The sequence below is a fragment of the Gymnodraco acuticeps genome, unplaced genomic scaffold (genome assembly GCF_902827175.1).
Source record: "Gymnodraco acuticeps unplaced genomic scaffold, fGymAcu1.1, whole genome shotgun sequence".
NCBI lineage: Eukaryota > Metazoa > Chordata > Actinopteri > Perciformes > Bathydraconidae > Gymnodraco > Gymnodraco acuticeps.
In genome coordinates this window covers 1055756-1071217 of record NW_022990700.1, presented here as the reverse complement: position 1 = coordinate 1071217, position 15462 = coordinate 1055756, and the positions used below count along the sequence as shown (strand labels likewise).

Sequence of the window (15462 nt, the reverse complement as noted above, 5' to 3'; positions counted from 1 at the left end):
ATGTAAAAAAAAACAGGAACAAATGTTTAATTCTTAAGATTTTATTAAAATACGGTGTGGAGTTTACCATCGGAAGTTACCATCACAAACATGATTGTTTCTAATAAAAAAGTAAACAAAACAAAAATAAAGCTTAAGAGCCTAGTTACAGGAGATTTTTTTTTTGTTTTAGTTTTTTTGTTGTTTTTGCAGTCTGGTGAAAGAAAAACAAATCAATTCACAATGAGAGTGAGTGGAAAAAATGTTCACATGTTGTAAAAATACATTTCCCAATTTTAACATTACACACAGTCACTTTCAAACATTCATTCATTCATTCCTTGTTAGATGGTTAGATGTCAGTGCCAAAAGAAAGCAAAACAGAAACAAAGTTCAGACCTGTGCACAAAGGGGAACGATTGGGGGGGGGCGGTTTTCTAAAAACGCAGGAGGCTGTTCTACATTCCGAGAGGAAAAACTTGGGACAAGGGACAGGAGACGGAGAGCGACTGCTGGAGGATATGTGTGCATTTGAACCCTGAGAGAGAAAAAGTGACCGATTCTCATTGTAATTTTCTGCTTTTTTTTTTATTTTTATTGACAGACCACCCCAGTGTCCGCGTTGCCCTCCCCCTCCCAGCCGCACTGGGGCTCTGGCAGCACTGTGAAAGATGCTTTAAGAGCCCCAGGGTGGTGGTCGGGGGAATTCTCACACCCAAGAGTGAAATATCAGCTGTGGCTTTGTGAGCATACACACTGTGCTTATCTGTTAGCCAACGCACATACACACTGCCAGGCTGACTATTCAGACAGCAAAAAATATATAACATCTTAATAATGCAAAGTACGAATTCACACTAAATATATGTTTTTGAGCCCCAAAACGAGGCTAAATGTGGTTCATCAGTGGAAAAAGAGATGCTGCAGATTGAGGCCTGCCTGGGTGTGAGGAGCTTTTAGCGGAGCGGCCTCGATAGCGGCCCGTTCTTTGCTGCTGGATGCGTCTCCTGACTTCACCTGCTGTGGTCAACTGTATTAAGGCAGTGAGTGGTTCCATGGCGTCTTTCTATAACAGCTATTTTTACAGGGAGAGAAAAAGTAAGGCCCAGAGGATATCAGCTGGAAAGGACAGTTGGGGTAAGAAGGAAACAACATTTGACCAGGAAAGGGATATCATGTTTCTTCTCCAAATGTTTCAGTACAACATGTAGAACACAGACAGTATATCCATAAAAATGAAATCCTACAATAACACAGAATGGTTTTCATAACAGTGCACTGCTGAACTGAAAAATATATATATAATCATCAACAGCAAAAGTTTAAGATTACTATTATGCTCATAATCCGAACTATGGGGGTTATTTTTAAAAATATATACTCATGACATGACAGAGGAGCCTAGCATCTCAGGACACAGACATGCTCCATGTCTCTCATAGACTCTGAGGGGAAACTGTACATCACTGGAAACTGACCACGACAAAAATGGCAACTCGGGTTGAAAACACTCTGAGGGGGAAAGGCCGGGGAGCAGAGGGAAACAGCAAGATGACACAAATTCTTTAAGCCAATATTAATTCCCCTAAAAATGACCTCACATGCACTATAGATAGAGCAGCCTGACAATGAAGGGGGGGTCAAACAAAACGGCATCTATTACTACTGTTCTAGTTTTAAAAAACTAGCAGACCACGGCGACCGCCTTTTGTTTTTTCCTTCTTTTTCCATAGCCAGAAAGATGGAGGTCGAAACACCCAACTACAGTCTGAAGCTTAATGATGGGAAAGCGTTGTGCTGAATTTTCCACGATGAGAAAAAGGTAAAGGCAAAGAGATACGCATTGGTTTTGAAGCCTGAGTATTCAGTGACCTAGAGCTAACCTAAAAAGGACTTTGTCAATTTGTTTCATGGGGCATTTTTTTTTTTTGTATCATTACTGCTACAATTTCACAACCCTTCTGGTAAAGAATAGTAAATAAGTATCTAGAAAATCTGTACAAAAAATAAAAGGGTATGCACGGTACATTCAATATCTGTTACTGAGGTACTAGAAAGGTGTTCCCTTGACAGCAGGGCAACAGCGTTAAAGAGTTACTCCTAGGGACTATTCCTTTGGAAAGACAATAGCTTGTTATCATAACAGGGTGAGGGAACATACATCACACATACAAGCCCACACGCATGTCCAAACACACACACACACACACCACTGTCATTAACAAAGCCAGCATGCAAGAACACTGGCCCGTTGCTCCTACAGGAAACTAAACTCTACTGTCCCCTCACGCTTACTGGGTGATGAGCAGATGTGTGGGTATGTCATGATGGGGGGGGGGGGGGGGGCGAGTGGAGGGTAGGTGGGTGCAGGGCGGTGATGGTACGTTGCAGTGAGATCTTATTAAAACAATAAGGCGGTGGAGGATCCCTGGTCACCCGTTCTGTGTTCTGCACGTTGGCAGTGTGTGTGATCATGTTGCTCCTCACTGCAGCCAGCCTGTGACTGACTGAAGTTAGCAGTGTGCAACTCTTCTAGCTGAGCGCTCAGACAGCGCCCCCTGCTGGAGAGGCCTCTGTCATGCTGTTGCTATTCAGGCCAGAAAAAGGCTGCTGCGTTTCATTCTGTGTGGGCACTGAACTCACACTAAAGCTGCTGGCATGACATTTAAATTCATGCATCATGCTAGCCGATGTGACGCTATCATCTCATGACAAAACAATCCATTAGGGGCGAAGAATGTGTAAATTCACGGTTGCTAAAAAAAGGAGAGGGTCTCCGAAGTAAAGGGTGACAAAGGATGCTGGGTGTCACCATCTGAAGTTTGAGCCGAGCAGATGAACTGACGCTCAGAGAGCTACACTGACAACAATGTGGATCTTTCTGCCGAGCGAGCGCATGGCGGTGCCAGGGAGAGCTAAGGGCCAAACTGGGCTGAGGGGCAGCTGAACGTCTAGAAGGGAGGACAGGATGTACGGTTTGTGATTCTGTCTGGTTTACTTAAGTACACATTTTCCCCGTCACAAGAAAGATGTAGGGGGAGAAGGGAAAAAAGAAGATAGGAAGGAGAGAGCAGTAACATGAGCCATTAATGTACAAAAGGGGGCTTCCACCTCTCTGCCTCTGAACCTCTACTGGTTGGAGGACAGACAGACTGTAAAGCCTCATGTCAGAAATGCTTCTTTTTTTTAACAAACAAACAAACATTAACACCTAGAACCACAACAGGTCAACTTTCCATTAAAACAACAGCCAACTAAGGATATAAACCAATCCAATCATTGAATCCTTGAGAATACAGTTATTGCTGACGTTGTGGGGGAGTGAAGGGGAGGGACGGGGGGGTTGGTGGCAGGTGAGTGGGTGAGATGAGGATGGAGGGAAGTGTGTGTTCTTCTGGATGGGTAAGGGGCTAGCTGTGGCTGGTCACTCCAGGGGCTGGTTTAGTGATCTGAAGAAAAAGACTGTAGATCTACATCAGGTCAAACTGGCGCTGCCGATGTTCTGCAGGGTGGGGCTGTGTCTGATGCTGCGGGGCGGTGGTGGAGGTTGGGAGGGGGGAGGGGGGTTGGTTTCCAGAGGTGACGGAATGTGCTGGCGACGGCAGGGGGGGCTATTGGTCGGACGGGATGTCTCTGTCTGCTTCGGCCTTATTGGGGGAGGGGGCGTGGGGGGGGTGGGAGACAGGGGTGAGGCCGTGCGCCAGGGTTCCTGTAACAAGGCTTTCGACCACTGCTCCCGCTCCTGCGAGACCCCCTGCTGCTGCAACATTGATCAGACCTGGAGGAAATCTGAAACACACATTTCAAAAATAAAATCATCTAAAAGTTGCTGTTGTAATTTTGAAAAATAAAACTACTGTTCAAGCGCTGTCCCGTTCTCATGTTCCACATCCAGCCCTCTCACCTGTAAGTGGCTCCGTTGAGTTCTGGGTGAACAGTGGCGGCCTCCATGCTGGGCCACTGAGAGGCGGCCATCAGGTACTCCTTATTCACGCAGTTCTTCAGACTGTCAGGGATTCGTCCTGGTGCGAGGAAAAGAGGTCGTCAATCATAGCAACGTTTTATCAAGCTGTTTAGTTTCATAGCTCTAAACAGGGGTTGCAGATAAAGATGGCCGACGCGTTCGCTCTCCCAAAGTGAAGCCAAAGTATCTCGATCACCCTCTAGCGGCATTATAGGTCATGGTTGTGTATGGGACATGGGCTAATATTAAAGCGTGTTTAACTTGTCTTACATTTTACAGTAAGAAGTGTTTGTGTCTTTGATCACCATATGCCATATGAAAATATTAGATTTCCATACAGAGAAATAAAAAGTGTGCGTCTTGGCCACAGCTCACTAATTAAATCCTAATGCATTCATCATTTTCTTCTTTCTGTAATATACAGTGAAGTAAACTACATACTAATGTTGGCATTAAAACAACTCATTTGAATATGTTATGTTGGGCTCGATCAACTGGTCTGTACAATAACCTGGATTGTTATGAAGTACCTCGTAATGTAAAAAAGTGAGGTATGGGATGATCCACCATTTATTTAAAACCCGTTTTATACATGCTTTCTAATCTGTAAATGCTCAGGCACGCCCTGACCATCAGTCACATCACCATACATTTAGCAAAACCATTAGCAAATAAATACAACAATACAAAGTAGGGCTGCTCGATTATGGCAAAAATCATAATCTCGATTATTTGGGTCAATAATTGATCACGATTTTTCAAAACAATTATCCATTTACTTTGAAAACATACATTTCTTGGAGAATTTTTTTTTTAACAGTATGTTTTTAACAGTTGATTACCCTGAACTTTAAGTTTAATTCAACTGAAAAACCAATAAAAAAAAATGTAATTTGAAATAAATAAATAAAAGTAATAATAAAAAAAACATTTTATTTCGATTACGTTGTTTTCGTAATCGTTGCAAACCATAATCGTAATTGCGATTAAAATACGATGAATTGAGCAGCCCTAATACAAAGAGCAAATAATAATAATAATAATAAATGTTATTTATATAGCGCTTTTCCTGGTGCTCAAAGCAAATACATTGCAACTCGAAGTGGGAATGTGTAGATCGTGTCTTCACTGCATCTTAATATTTCATTTACATTCTCTTAATCCACCGGCTTGTTTAGTGAACAGCGTCTTACCGGTGATGGCGCGGCGGACCTCCCTGGCGGCCTCCTCCCGAGCCTCCACAGAGGCCTGCTCGCTGTACCAGGATGTGTGCGGGGTACAGATCAGGTTTGGGGCATCCTTCAAAGGGCCCGTTGAAAAACTGTAAAGAAGGGCAAAGGTTGTTACGGAGAAGAGAAGTTAGATTGTGTATCGCGCACAGCTATCGGGAGTTACTTGTGTATCATGGTTACCTGAAAGGTTCCGTCTCATGCACGTCCAGGGCAGCCCCTCGTATCCGACCCTCTTTCAGAGCCTGAGCCAGTGCTTTCTCGTCAACCAGACCGCCTCTTGATGTGTTCACCAGGAAGGCTCCCTGACGCATCTGTATCACAGAGTAAGCGATAATATGATTAAACTAAGGGCAAAACAATCCAAGAGAAGGCTGAAACCTGAAATCTGCGGCACAAATATATTCTGTTATTACTCTTCTAATCTATAACACAGACCACAACATGAAAGCAACGTTTGGTTCTGGCCAAAAATCATTTGTCATCATTTAGATTGTCTAGACTATTGGGCTCCAACAATGCCCGCCAAGTGTTTGAGTCAGGATATCAAGCTGCATATAAAAACTAAATGCCGATTCTTGCAGGTAATGTCTGAACTCCCTCCCTTTATTGCCAGGATGTCAACCAAGTGGTTACCTGAACAAAACTAAATGTCAGACTACAATTAGGGCACAGCCATTGTGCTAAAGCAGCAACTTACTGTGCTGATGGAGGCTAAATTAACGCAGAGTTGAAATGATTTTCTACAGTTAATCTTCTCACTATCCTCACAAATAACAAACGAAGAAAATGAGACAGGAGTGCATAAGTGTAAAAAAGACAACACAAATGTAGAAGAAGAAAATGTGCGTATAAAGAGGCAGATATGAGACGTGTTCAAAGTGCATCCCCACACCTGTTTGATGGTGAAGTCATTAATGAGGTGGTGGTTGTGCTCGTTGAGGCTGCAGTGCAGGGACACGCAGTCCGAGTGGATCAGCAGGTCCTGCAGGGTGGCCATGCGCTGCAGGCCCAGTGAACGCTCCACACCGTCAGGCAGGTAGGGGTCATAAAAGATCACGCCAAAACCAAAGGCCTTAGCCCGCAGAGCCACGGCTTGGCCAACACGCCCTGGAAGACAGAGAGAAATGTTATAGATATAGTCTGTTGTGACCTTGCTGGACAGAAAATAGGAATCGGCCTTTAAATTAAGGATAAATACAAAACTGTTTTCCCTGGATCATTTACTGTTGCTTGAATTAAACTCCTAAAGCACTTCCGCAAAACATCATCGCGGTTCAGGTAAAAGCCAATAGTACAGTTTCCCTTCTCATATAAGCTTTTATATGGAGGTTTTTTTCATTTCAGGAAAACCCGCTTAAAGTATGCCAATAATCCCTTTCCCATTACTGGTGTGTCCAAGAAAGCAGGTTTAGTAAACACTGACGGTGGTTACACATTTTTGGTTCAGGGAATGAATGCAGAGTGTAACCTTTCCCATTGATTACCAACAAAGGTTGGTTGTCCAGTGAGGAAGAGACTTTAGACATATTCTTTCAAATACTGTAATACCTAGTAATGGTGGCCACTAACTACTCTAAACACGTCCACACTCTTAACTTACCTAGACCGATAATGCCCAGCGTCTCTCCGCGGATACGAGCAGCGCCGCCAGCTACCTCCCTGATCTGCTCCACACTCGAGGCGCGGGTTCCCTCCCGGAGGGCCTGGTGCATCCAGGTGACTCGCCTGTACAGGTTCAGGATCAGACATAGCGAAGTGTCGGCTGTCTCCTCCACAGATGTAGCTGGCACATTACAGACTGCAATGCCTGGGTGATCAGTTTAAAGTAGGAAAGAAATATTAATCCCTCCGTTTCAGCTCATGGTTGACCGTGACAATATATTTAAAGTTCCACCCACTCACCGAGCTCAGCAGCCGCTTTGATGTCAACGTTGTCGAAGCCGGAGCCAATCCTGACAATTATGCGTAGGCCTTTAAACTTTTCCAAGTCATCTCTGGACAGAGTAATGGTGTGGTAGAGCAGAGCAGCCACTGCCTCGTTTAGCACCTAGCAAACACAAACGCAGCATGAATACTTTGAATCACATCAACCTGCACTTGACACATAAATATCTAAGCAAATAAAGGGACATGAGAGTCACAGATTATCAAAAGGATAGTCCTAATCTTCCAAACTGCTTAAAGGTCCCATGACATGGCCATTTCTACTGATCATGATTCCATTGTTGAGGTCTACTAGAATAGATTTACATTGTTCAATTTTCCAAACTCACATTGGTTTCTCATACAGCATCTCTGTATAGTATGCAGAGATGCATACTATACAGAGCACACTGGGCCCTGTGAGCCCAGTGTGCTCTGATTGGTCAGCTCGGCCACTCTGTTCTGATGAGTCCACCACCGTTACATCAGTGTTTATGTGTTACAATGGCGTTAGCAATCAGAAAATGACACCAGTAATGACAAAGCTGCGTGGGGTCTGGGTGCCGTGTTGGCGGGACGTTGCGAGGCTCGCTGCTGCGAGGAGCGGACAGTGTGAGCTGGCTTACTGGTGTGGTTTCCTGCTTGCTGCGTGGCCGTCTGCGAGACAGCGAAACCCATCCCGAGCACACACACACACAGCCGCAGCCTAGCTGGGAGTTTGTGTGTGTGCTCACACACAGACTCACAGCCTACGTAACGGCTCCGCAGATTGGTCCATTTGGACCAATGGGTCGTCGTTACGTCACAGTGACCAGGAAGAAAGAAATGGAAAAAGAGAAATCTCCAACGAGGCGTTCTGGGGCAGCACAGACAGGTCTTTTCTGTGTTAGAGTTTTACTCGCTACAGGGTGTACTTTGAGGGTTTGTGACTGCAGACCGTTTACATGCAGAAAACCTTCATAACACACAAGGGGACGGGTAATAAACGGAAAAGCATGACATGGAACCTTTAAAAGAGACAGTTCCTCTAAATAGATGGATGTAGGAAGTATTTTTTGGGTACAACACAGATGATAACACTTTTATGTTTTTAGATGTCCGTCCTACCTTCTCATGAATCTCTTGGGTGGACTGGGCATCGCAGAAGGCCACTGTGGCCACATCTTTGAGGATGGGCATCTCCACAGTGCAGTCGCGCCCGTCCAGCAGGGCAACCAGGGGCCGCGGGTGCATTGGCCCGTTGAGGATGGGGGGTCGGATACCTGAGTCCAGCAGGAAGAAGACAATGTTGGATATCAAGTCCATGGCAAGAGGTTAAATATTCAATGACAAATCTGGGTAATGCTTAAAAATGTAAAATTATTTTTGTGACACACATTTTCACACAACGTGCTGATGACCAGGAGATCTCAGTGGTTAATTGTTTAATATTTAACCTTAGAGAATATATTTGACGGCTACGCATGTTGGTCTGTAGCTACGCTGTCCAGCTCTGTGGCTCTCAGAGACAGCAGAAGAAAACGCATGTAAGGGAGTACACATCTTTTCATTCAAAATGTATGCGTCATTTGATCCATTCTTCTGAATTTATAAAAGACCAGCAAATAAACTTCTAAGAAAGAATATGGGAGGATAATGATCGGAATCTGAGGAAACGTTCAAATGACCTGATCAAAATGAGGCAATAAACCACTGAAGCCAACAGAATATAAAATAACACAAAACAATAAAATGATAGCGCCTCTAAACTGATCGATTCATAATGCTGCCAAACCTCTTTCAATCAACTCAAATGAAAGCACCGATTTCATATCACGTTATTTTGTTTTCTTCCTCTTGAAATGAACTGGTTGGTGATAGGCTAATTGATGTCAAGCTACCAGGAGCAGATTAACCAACAACATATATCCCTGATGATGACACTCGGTGTCACTTCAGAACCAGCAAGGATAAGAAACTAATGACTCAACACTCTGCATTTCCCATGTCTGGACTATCAGATGGGTTTTGTGTCATCATACCCTCAGAAAACCTTCCCTGCACGCATGGCTAAAGTTAACAGGCCTGACTGCCACACTCCTAAGACAATAATAACTCAGACTTTTATGACTCTGTTTTTCCAACACATCCACCACCGACACCTTGAAGGAACCACAGGGATGATGTGTGTAAGGGCTCTATAGTTACATAGGGATGTGTAACTAAATATGTGATGGGGCGTGGAGAGGGTCCGGCATCATAGCCTATTTGGTATCAACCTCCAACTTTGTTTCGTCATCTCAGGAACCAGCATACACCGAGCCACTTTTATCGATACATGTCAGTTACGCTTGGGAGCGTAGACTCCTCCGAATGGGAAAGTTAGATGTTGGCTAATGAAGCAGAAGTCTGGGAACCCGACCTGCCACTGTATGAGAAGTGCTCACACAGAGGGGAGGGGCTGGGATGGGAGGGGGAGAGGTTATGGAGTGTGGCGGCTGGGGGGGGGGGGGGGGGGGGGGGAGGGGTGGAGAAAACTGCGGGGTCTCGGTGAGGAGGCGGTGGGGGTTCACGAGGGGGTCTGAGTCATGACCTAAATTCTCATGTCTGGAAGAGTCCCTCCTTCCTATTTCCCTCCTTCTTAAGACACACAAACACACACCTTACTGACAAAGATCTGCATATTTGCACCATGGCCATTTACCATTATGCCAACAAAGGAAATGTTGCATGTCAAAAATAAATCAATGCCATAAAAAATGACACTTCTCAGCCAATGCATTGATGTTAAATAAGAGGAAATGAACACCAACTGTCAGCGAAGCAGCTACGACCTCTCTCCCTGTAATCTTTTCAGCAGTCTTTGGCTTGTACTAACCACATGAACACACTATCTTGTCCCTGCTTTGTAACAGGTGTGTGTGTGGCCGGGTGGGGGAGTGTGGCTAGCTGGAACATTTACTTGGACAGAGGGCAGGAGGTAATGGTGAGACTGCAGAGGAGGGAAGGGAGCTTGTAGCCGCGGGTGGAAAACAAATATTTGTGAACACTTCCTCTGACATCCGAGCCTTTCCCAATGCATGCATGAAGCCCACACAGGCAACATAAATCAAGAAAAATACACCAGTCACCGTTACAAAAAATGCAATACAATGTACTGCAGTCCATTTAGCAGTGGGATTCACATTCATCGCAGATGGCTAAAGAATGCTAACAGGCCAACCGCTACACGCTGAACACACAAAGACACGCTTACTGTGTAGAAAAACCCAAAGGGACTCATCACAAAGACCCCTTCTGAATAAAAGTAGATCTGGAAATATACAAGTAGACCTACACAAAGAGTAATTTGAGTAAAGGGCACTGGCATACCCGAGGCCTACTAAGCACAAGCATGGCCGCACACACAATACAATTCATTCAGTGATTCATTCATTCTCCCTCCCTCTCCCTTTCTTTCCCCTCACTCCCTCCTCCTCTTCTCTCTCCCTCTGGCTGCAGTTGTAGGAGTAAGAGGTGAGGGGGGAGGGGCAGCAAACGATGATAATGCAGCAAGCAGCGGTACTCCACCCAGACGCAGCTAGACACACACACGGCTATTCAGTTCCTTCTTGACGGCTGCGGCAACACCAGTTCGCGCTGAACACAAAAGGGGAAACTGCACACACAAAGCTGCTCTACACCCAAACCTACAGACCTCTCCCCCCACAGTTCACACATTTCAAAAACACATGCCAAAATAGAAAACACATGAGCACCGGGCCTAACCTTGCATTATGAAGTCTGTGTGAGCCTGTCTTCCTCTCTCTCTCTCTCTCCCTCTCTCGCCTTGCTCTCCCTCTATCGCTCTTTTTTCTCCCTCTCTCTCTGTCAGCCTGCTCTTGGCTGGCTGGATCCCAGCTGTCATCCACGCCCAGCCCCTCCCCCACGGCTAGCCTCCAATCACAGGCAGCCCCATTGTAGGCCAGCCAACCAGCACTAACCTCATTAGAATAGCCAGGGCTGAGGCCGAGGGCGGTTTGTGCTGTTGTCGTTTTTTAAAGAGACAGCTGGCCCGTTTCCCTGTAGCTGCGGCCACGACCCTTCACCCTGTCCTCTCCCTCTCACCCGTCTCCAGAGACCCACCCAGACTGTTCCCTCCATTTTAGTACACCATTATGTCTGATCTCCATCGTCTACTCTCCCCTCTACAACAACAATCACTTTTAGAAATCTGCACTAACCGTCACATACACAAACACTTGTTATCAACATAAAAAGTTAACTTATTAAGTCTTCAGCATGAAATACACTGCAAACGTTCATCTGTACATTCCTTGCATTCCAATTTAACCAAAAAAGTTTACAAACAACAACTTCCTACACAACGCACTCAAGAGGCGGTAAGAAATACAATCAGGGTCAACGTTTCAACCAGTCTGCTCACAATACTAGAGGTTAAGAGCACAGCGGAGGACTCTGAACAGTAGCCTTTAAATCAGCATTTAAAGAACAATGTTCCTAGAGCTATAAATAAAAACCAGCCAAGATATTACAGACAAATGATACAAACATAATATGAAACTGTCAGCATCTGGTTTGACTACATACTTAAGAAACAAAGAAGAAAGTTGCTGGATGAAGCTGAAAGGTTGACACTTGCAATCAGGTACAGGGCTTTCACTTATTATTTAGTTTCCAAGGAAATGTCTAAAAATGCCATTCCAAAACCAAAAGATATTCAGTTTAATAAAATGCAAAAAGAGAAAAGCATGAATATGTCAAAGGCGGAAAACAAAATTGTCTGCTATTTTTGCAAGAACAATTTGTTTATCATTTAATGAAAATAGTTGGCTTTTTTCCTTTTAGTCGACCAACTAACTAATTAGTTAGTTGACTTATTATGTAGGGCTTTTTTTTATTTGTGTACAGGGCCCAATTGTCTGATGTATCAGTGTTTGTGTGTGGCTGTATAAAATAAATGTCATAAATATATATATATATATAAAATCGGAGACCGCTTCTGCCCGAAACCATCTCACAGGCAGATACAAATACATATTCAGATACCCTCTGTGTGCCGATACAAGTTGACAGATCTCTATGATTTTTTAATAGTGTGTATATATAATGTTTTAATTTACTTAAAAGCAACAACAACAAAAAAGCATTGCAAAGGGAATCTAGTTTTCTACTGTGCATACAGTGTAAGATTTTTAGTTTTTAGAGAGTACTTGTCCATGGACAGGTGAGTTTGGCAATTTACTTGTCCGAATACATTTTTCACTTGTCCAGAAAAATCGATCGGCATCGTATTTTACATTTTCCCACGGTTTTTACGGTAAGATTTTACTGCATCACACATAGGGTTGGGTATCGTTTGGATTTTAACGATTCCGGTTATGCTTTTCGATTCCGGTTCTTTTCGGTTCTCGATTCTGGTTCTTTGAGAGGGTAAAAATAAGTCCCATGACAAACTGGGAGAAAAATGTATTTATGAAAACATTAAGTCAAATCTGTATTCCTATTTACAAATCACTTCATACTGTTTAATTTTGTTACGGTTATTGAATAAATTATATTAAAATAATTGTTTAGTTAGTTCTAAGTGGTGCAGTTTGAGAATGTACAATTGGCGCAGTCTCCTCTGATGTTGCACTGCAACCTGCCTGTGAGACAGAGTCCAACCACACAGTCTGTGTGTCCAACACATGTCCTGCAATAAACATGCTGCAGCTGCCCAGCTGCTCACTGTTTGTAAAAGTAAATAAATAGTATTTTCATTTCAATAATGTACTTTCTATACCCTGCTTCATAAACAATACTGACATCCCTGTGCTCCACCGAGTCTGGGGATGTGAGGACAGCGCGAGGACACAGACAGGGAGGCTGATTTAATTCATAAAGGAAATGGCGGTCAATATTAACAATATAGGAGCTAAAACGCTTAATAACCTTCATTACGTGTTAAGAGAAAGAACATAAGAAAGTTTGACAAATATGAGGCTGTTAAACGGGCAGCAGATCCGCTGTGTGTAGAAAGAGAGAGACGCTGAGCTGCACCGTGCAGCGATCAGCTGATACGGCAACACGATACGGAGAATAGGGAGAGAGAGCTGCGGTACGCGGGGCTCGGCCTCCGCCTCCTGTCCTCACAACTCTTATTAATCCCGGTACCGGACAATTGTTATTATTTGGTCTTACTCGGATCCGAGTTTTGCTTCCCAAGCCTGCCAATGTGCTACATGTCCCGCCCTGCCCCCGTCTAACAGTACAGAAAGCGGCGAGATGCATTTCCTAAGGAATCGACAAAAAACCAAAAACAATAGCGGACACGGACAATTTGCGAATTAGTTCTACCTTTCGTAAGCTGAATTTATCAATAATTTGTCAATAAATAAGTGCGAAAAACGTCACTTGTCCATCGGACAAGTCGATTGAAAGATCTACTTGTCGGATATTGTAAATAACACGTCCCGGAGGGTGGGACGTGTGCTTTTTCGCACACTGACATATGACAATAAATGCTTGATATGAATGGTAATGACAGTGTAAAAAAGTCACACCCGAATAGCATGGTAACTAGATAGGTGAAGGTTGGGCCCCATGTATCACATTAAAAAAACTGATAAGCACAATAATAAAACCTCATTAATGTAAGCTTTTGCTTCCGTTTAGTTTGTGTATGAGTATTTTATGAAATCTCACCCTCACAAATGCGGTCAAGTCTCTGTCGCTTGACCTGTTTGTGTTTGTCCATCAGAGCCATAGACCGCGCAGTCTAAACCTGGGACAGAGAAGAACAGATCCAGGTGCTTTGGATTCTTTTTAATGTTGACCACGTAGTTTCCCCTGCAGACAAATTAGAAAAAACAGTCAATTAAGACAAATTGAACTGCCTAATAACACATTATATAGAAAAAGTTATCAAAACATCACAAACAAAATAAAAAACAGAATTGCACTAGATTGAATTTCTGTGTGCTAACATTTTGAAGTGACTTAAATGTACAGGTGGGAAAAAGTATATGTAGGCCTATGTGTAATTAAAAGAAGGACATGATGTCAAACAACTTGAAGAATCCAGGCTGAACAGCAAAGACTCACAATTGTGTAAACATGATTAATGCATTGAATTAGCCGAGAAATGGGTTATAGTGAACTATTTTTACAGTTACACTCACTCACCTGGAGAACAATGTCCGTTGTGCCAGTCAGATTGCCAACTTAGTTTACACTGTAAACAAATAAAGTGGATATTGATCAAAGTATGAACATTAACAATATTAATCCAGAATGAATACAGGTGGTTTGTCATGAAGACCTATATCACCAACTTCATGTCATTGATTGACAAGTGTGTTTAGATAACAGGTAACTTGTGCTCATAACTCTTAGTACATCATCACTTTACTAGACCATTTTTTTACTTTTTGGAAGTTTTGGATCATGGTCAACAACTTTGTTTTCGCTTGCAATAATAACACAACTCTCTCATACAACGCATTTATACATTTCTGTTCAACAATACCGCTGCCAGTCAACGTTAGTTGAACCAGTAGGTATTTTAACGATAACCTTACGGTGAAACTATCAATGGTCCGGGACCCCCTCGTTAGCATCAAAGTAACCGTTAACTAGCTAACTAGCTTGTGGTGCTAGCAAAACCGTTTATTGGTTATCGAGAACAGGATGGAGAATATTAAAATGTTCCATGCAAATACATGAGTCGATAGGCTGTTAGGAGATAAGTATATCCTAGTTAGTCTCTTCGCTTTGAGATAGTTTAGCTTGCCTTAACTTCTGTATCCCTGTCCCGGCTAATGCTAACTAAATAAATAGCACGACAGTTAGCTAGCCAAGCTAACCCAAATACAAACATTAAGCAGCTAACATTTTAATGAAAACTACAATTTCCTTCCAACTCCCGAATATTCTCAGCATTTGTTCTTATTCAGCCACCCCAATGTTATAAATCATGTCAATTAAAATGAAAAAACATAGCTACATGTATGAAGCGTTTGCAGAGTTGCTAACGTTAGCTAGCCAGCGCCGTTAACTAGCGTGCCGCTGAGTGTGGGAGAGATGCAGGCGGAGGGGGACAGCCCATTTCGTCCGATTTGTTATCAGCGAGTGGTGCTACAATGTGAAATATCTGACCCAGAAGCTATAAAGTGGAATAATCATACAGGGAAATGTGAATCGTACACATGGCTGAATCCAGGCAAGACTACTTTTAAACCCAGTGACCAAATCTTGCAAAAAATGTCAGTTATTTACCCCGGATAAACTCTTTCAGGAGTGCTGAAACAGTGTGCGTGCGTCGGTGGTGTTCGCTCTCTCCCGATCGCCATGAAATTAGACAAAAGAGGAAGTGGCTGTTGGTGGGGGGGTCAGACAGTCTGT

At 43.5% G+C, this 15462-nt stretch overlaps 1 protein-coding gene across 3 annotated transcripts; it reads right to left on the bottom strand.

Annotated features, from left to right (window-relative positions):
• Positions 1-25: 25 nt before the first annotated feature.
• Positions 26-15442, bottom strand: ctbp1 (C-terminal binding protein 1). 3 transcript variants are annotated; one of them, XM_034231104.1, is made up of 11 exons: positions 15337-15442; positions 14245-14293; positions 13765-13908; positions 8206-8360; positions 7078-7222; positions 6776-6982; positions 6068-6282; positions 5356-5486; positions 5137-5264; positions 3884-4001; positions 26-3768 (listed from the first exon to the last, which is right to left on the bottom strand). In XM_034231104.1, exons 3-11 carry the CDS (start codon positions 13823-13825, stop codon positions 3591-3593), a joined length of 1338 nt encoding a protein of 445 aa, XP_034086995.1. In that variant the 5' UTR covers positions 13826-13908; positions 14245-14293; positions 15337-15442; the 3' UTR covers positions 26-3590. The 3 variants fall into 3 exon arrangements, with proteins under 3 accessions (XP_034086995.1, XP_034086996.1, XP_034086994.1); XM_034231105.1 differs by lacking the exon at positions 15337-15442 and adding an exon at positions 15065-15174; XM_034231103.1 differs by lacking the exons at positions 13765-13908; positions 14245-14293; positions 15337-15442 and adding an exon at positions 10846-10999.
• Positions 15443-15462: the final 20 nt, after the last annotated feature.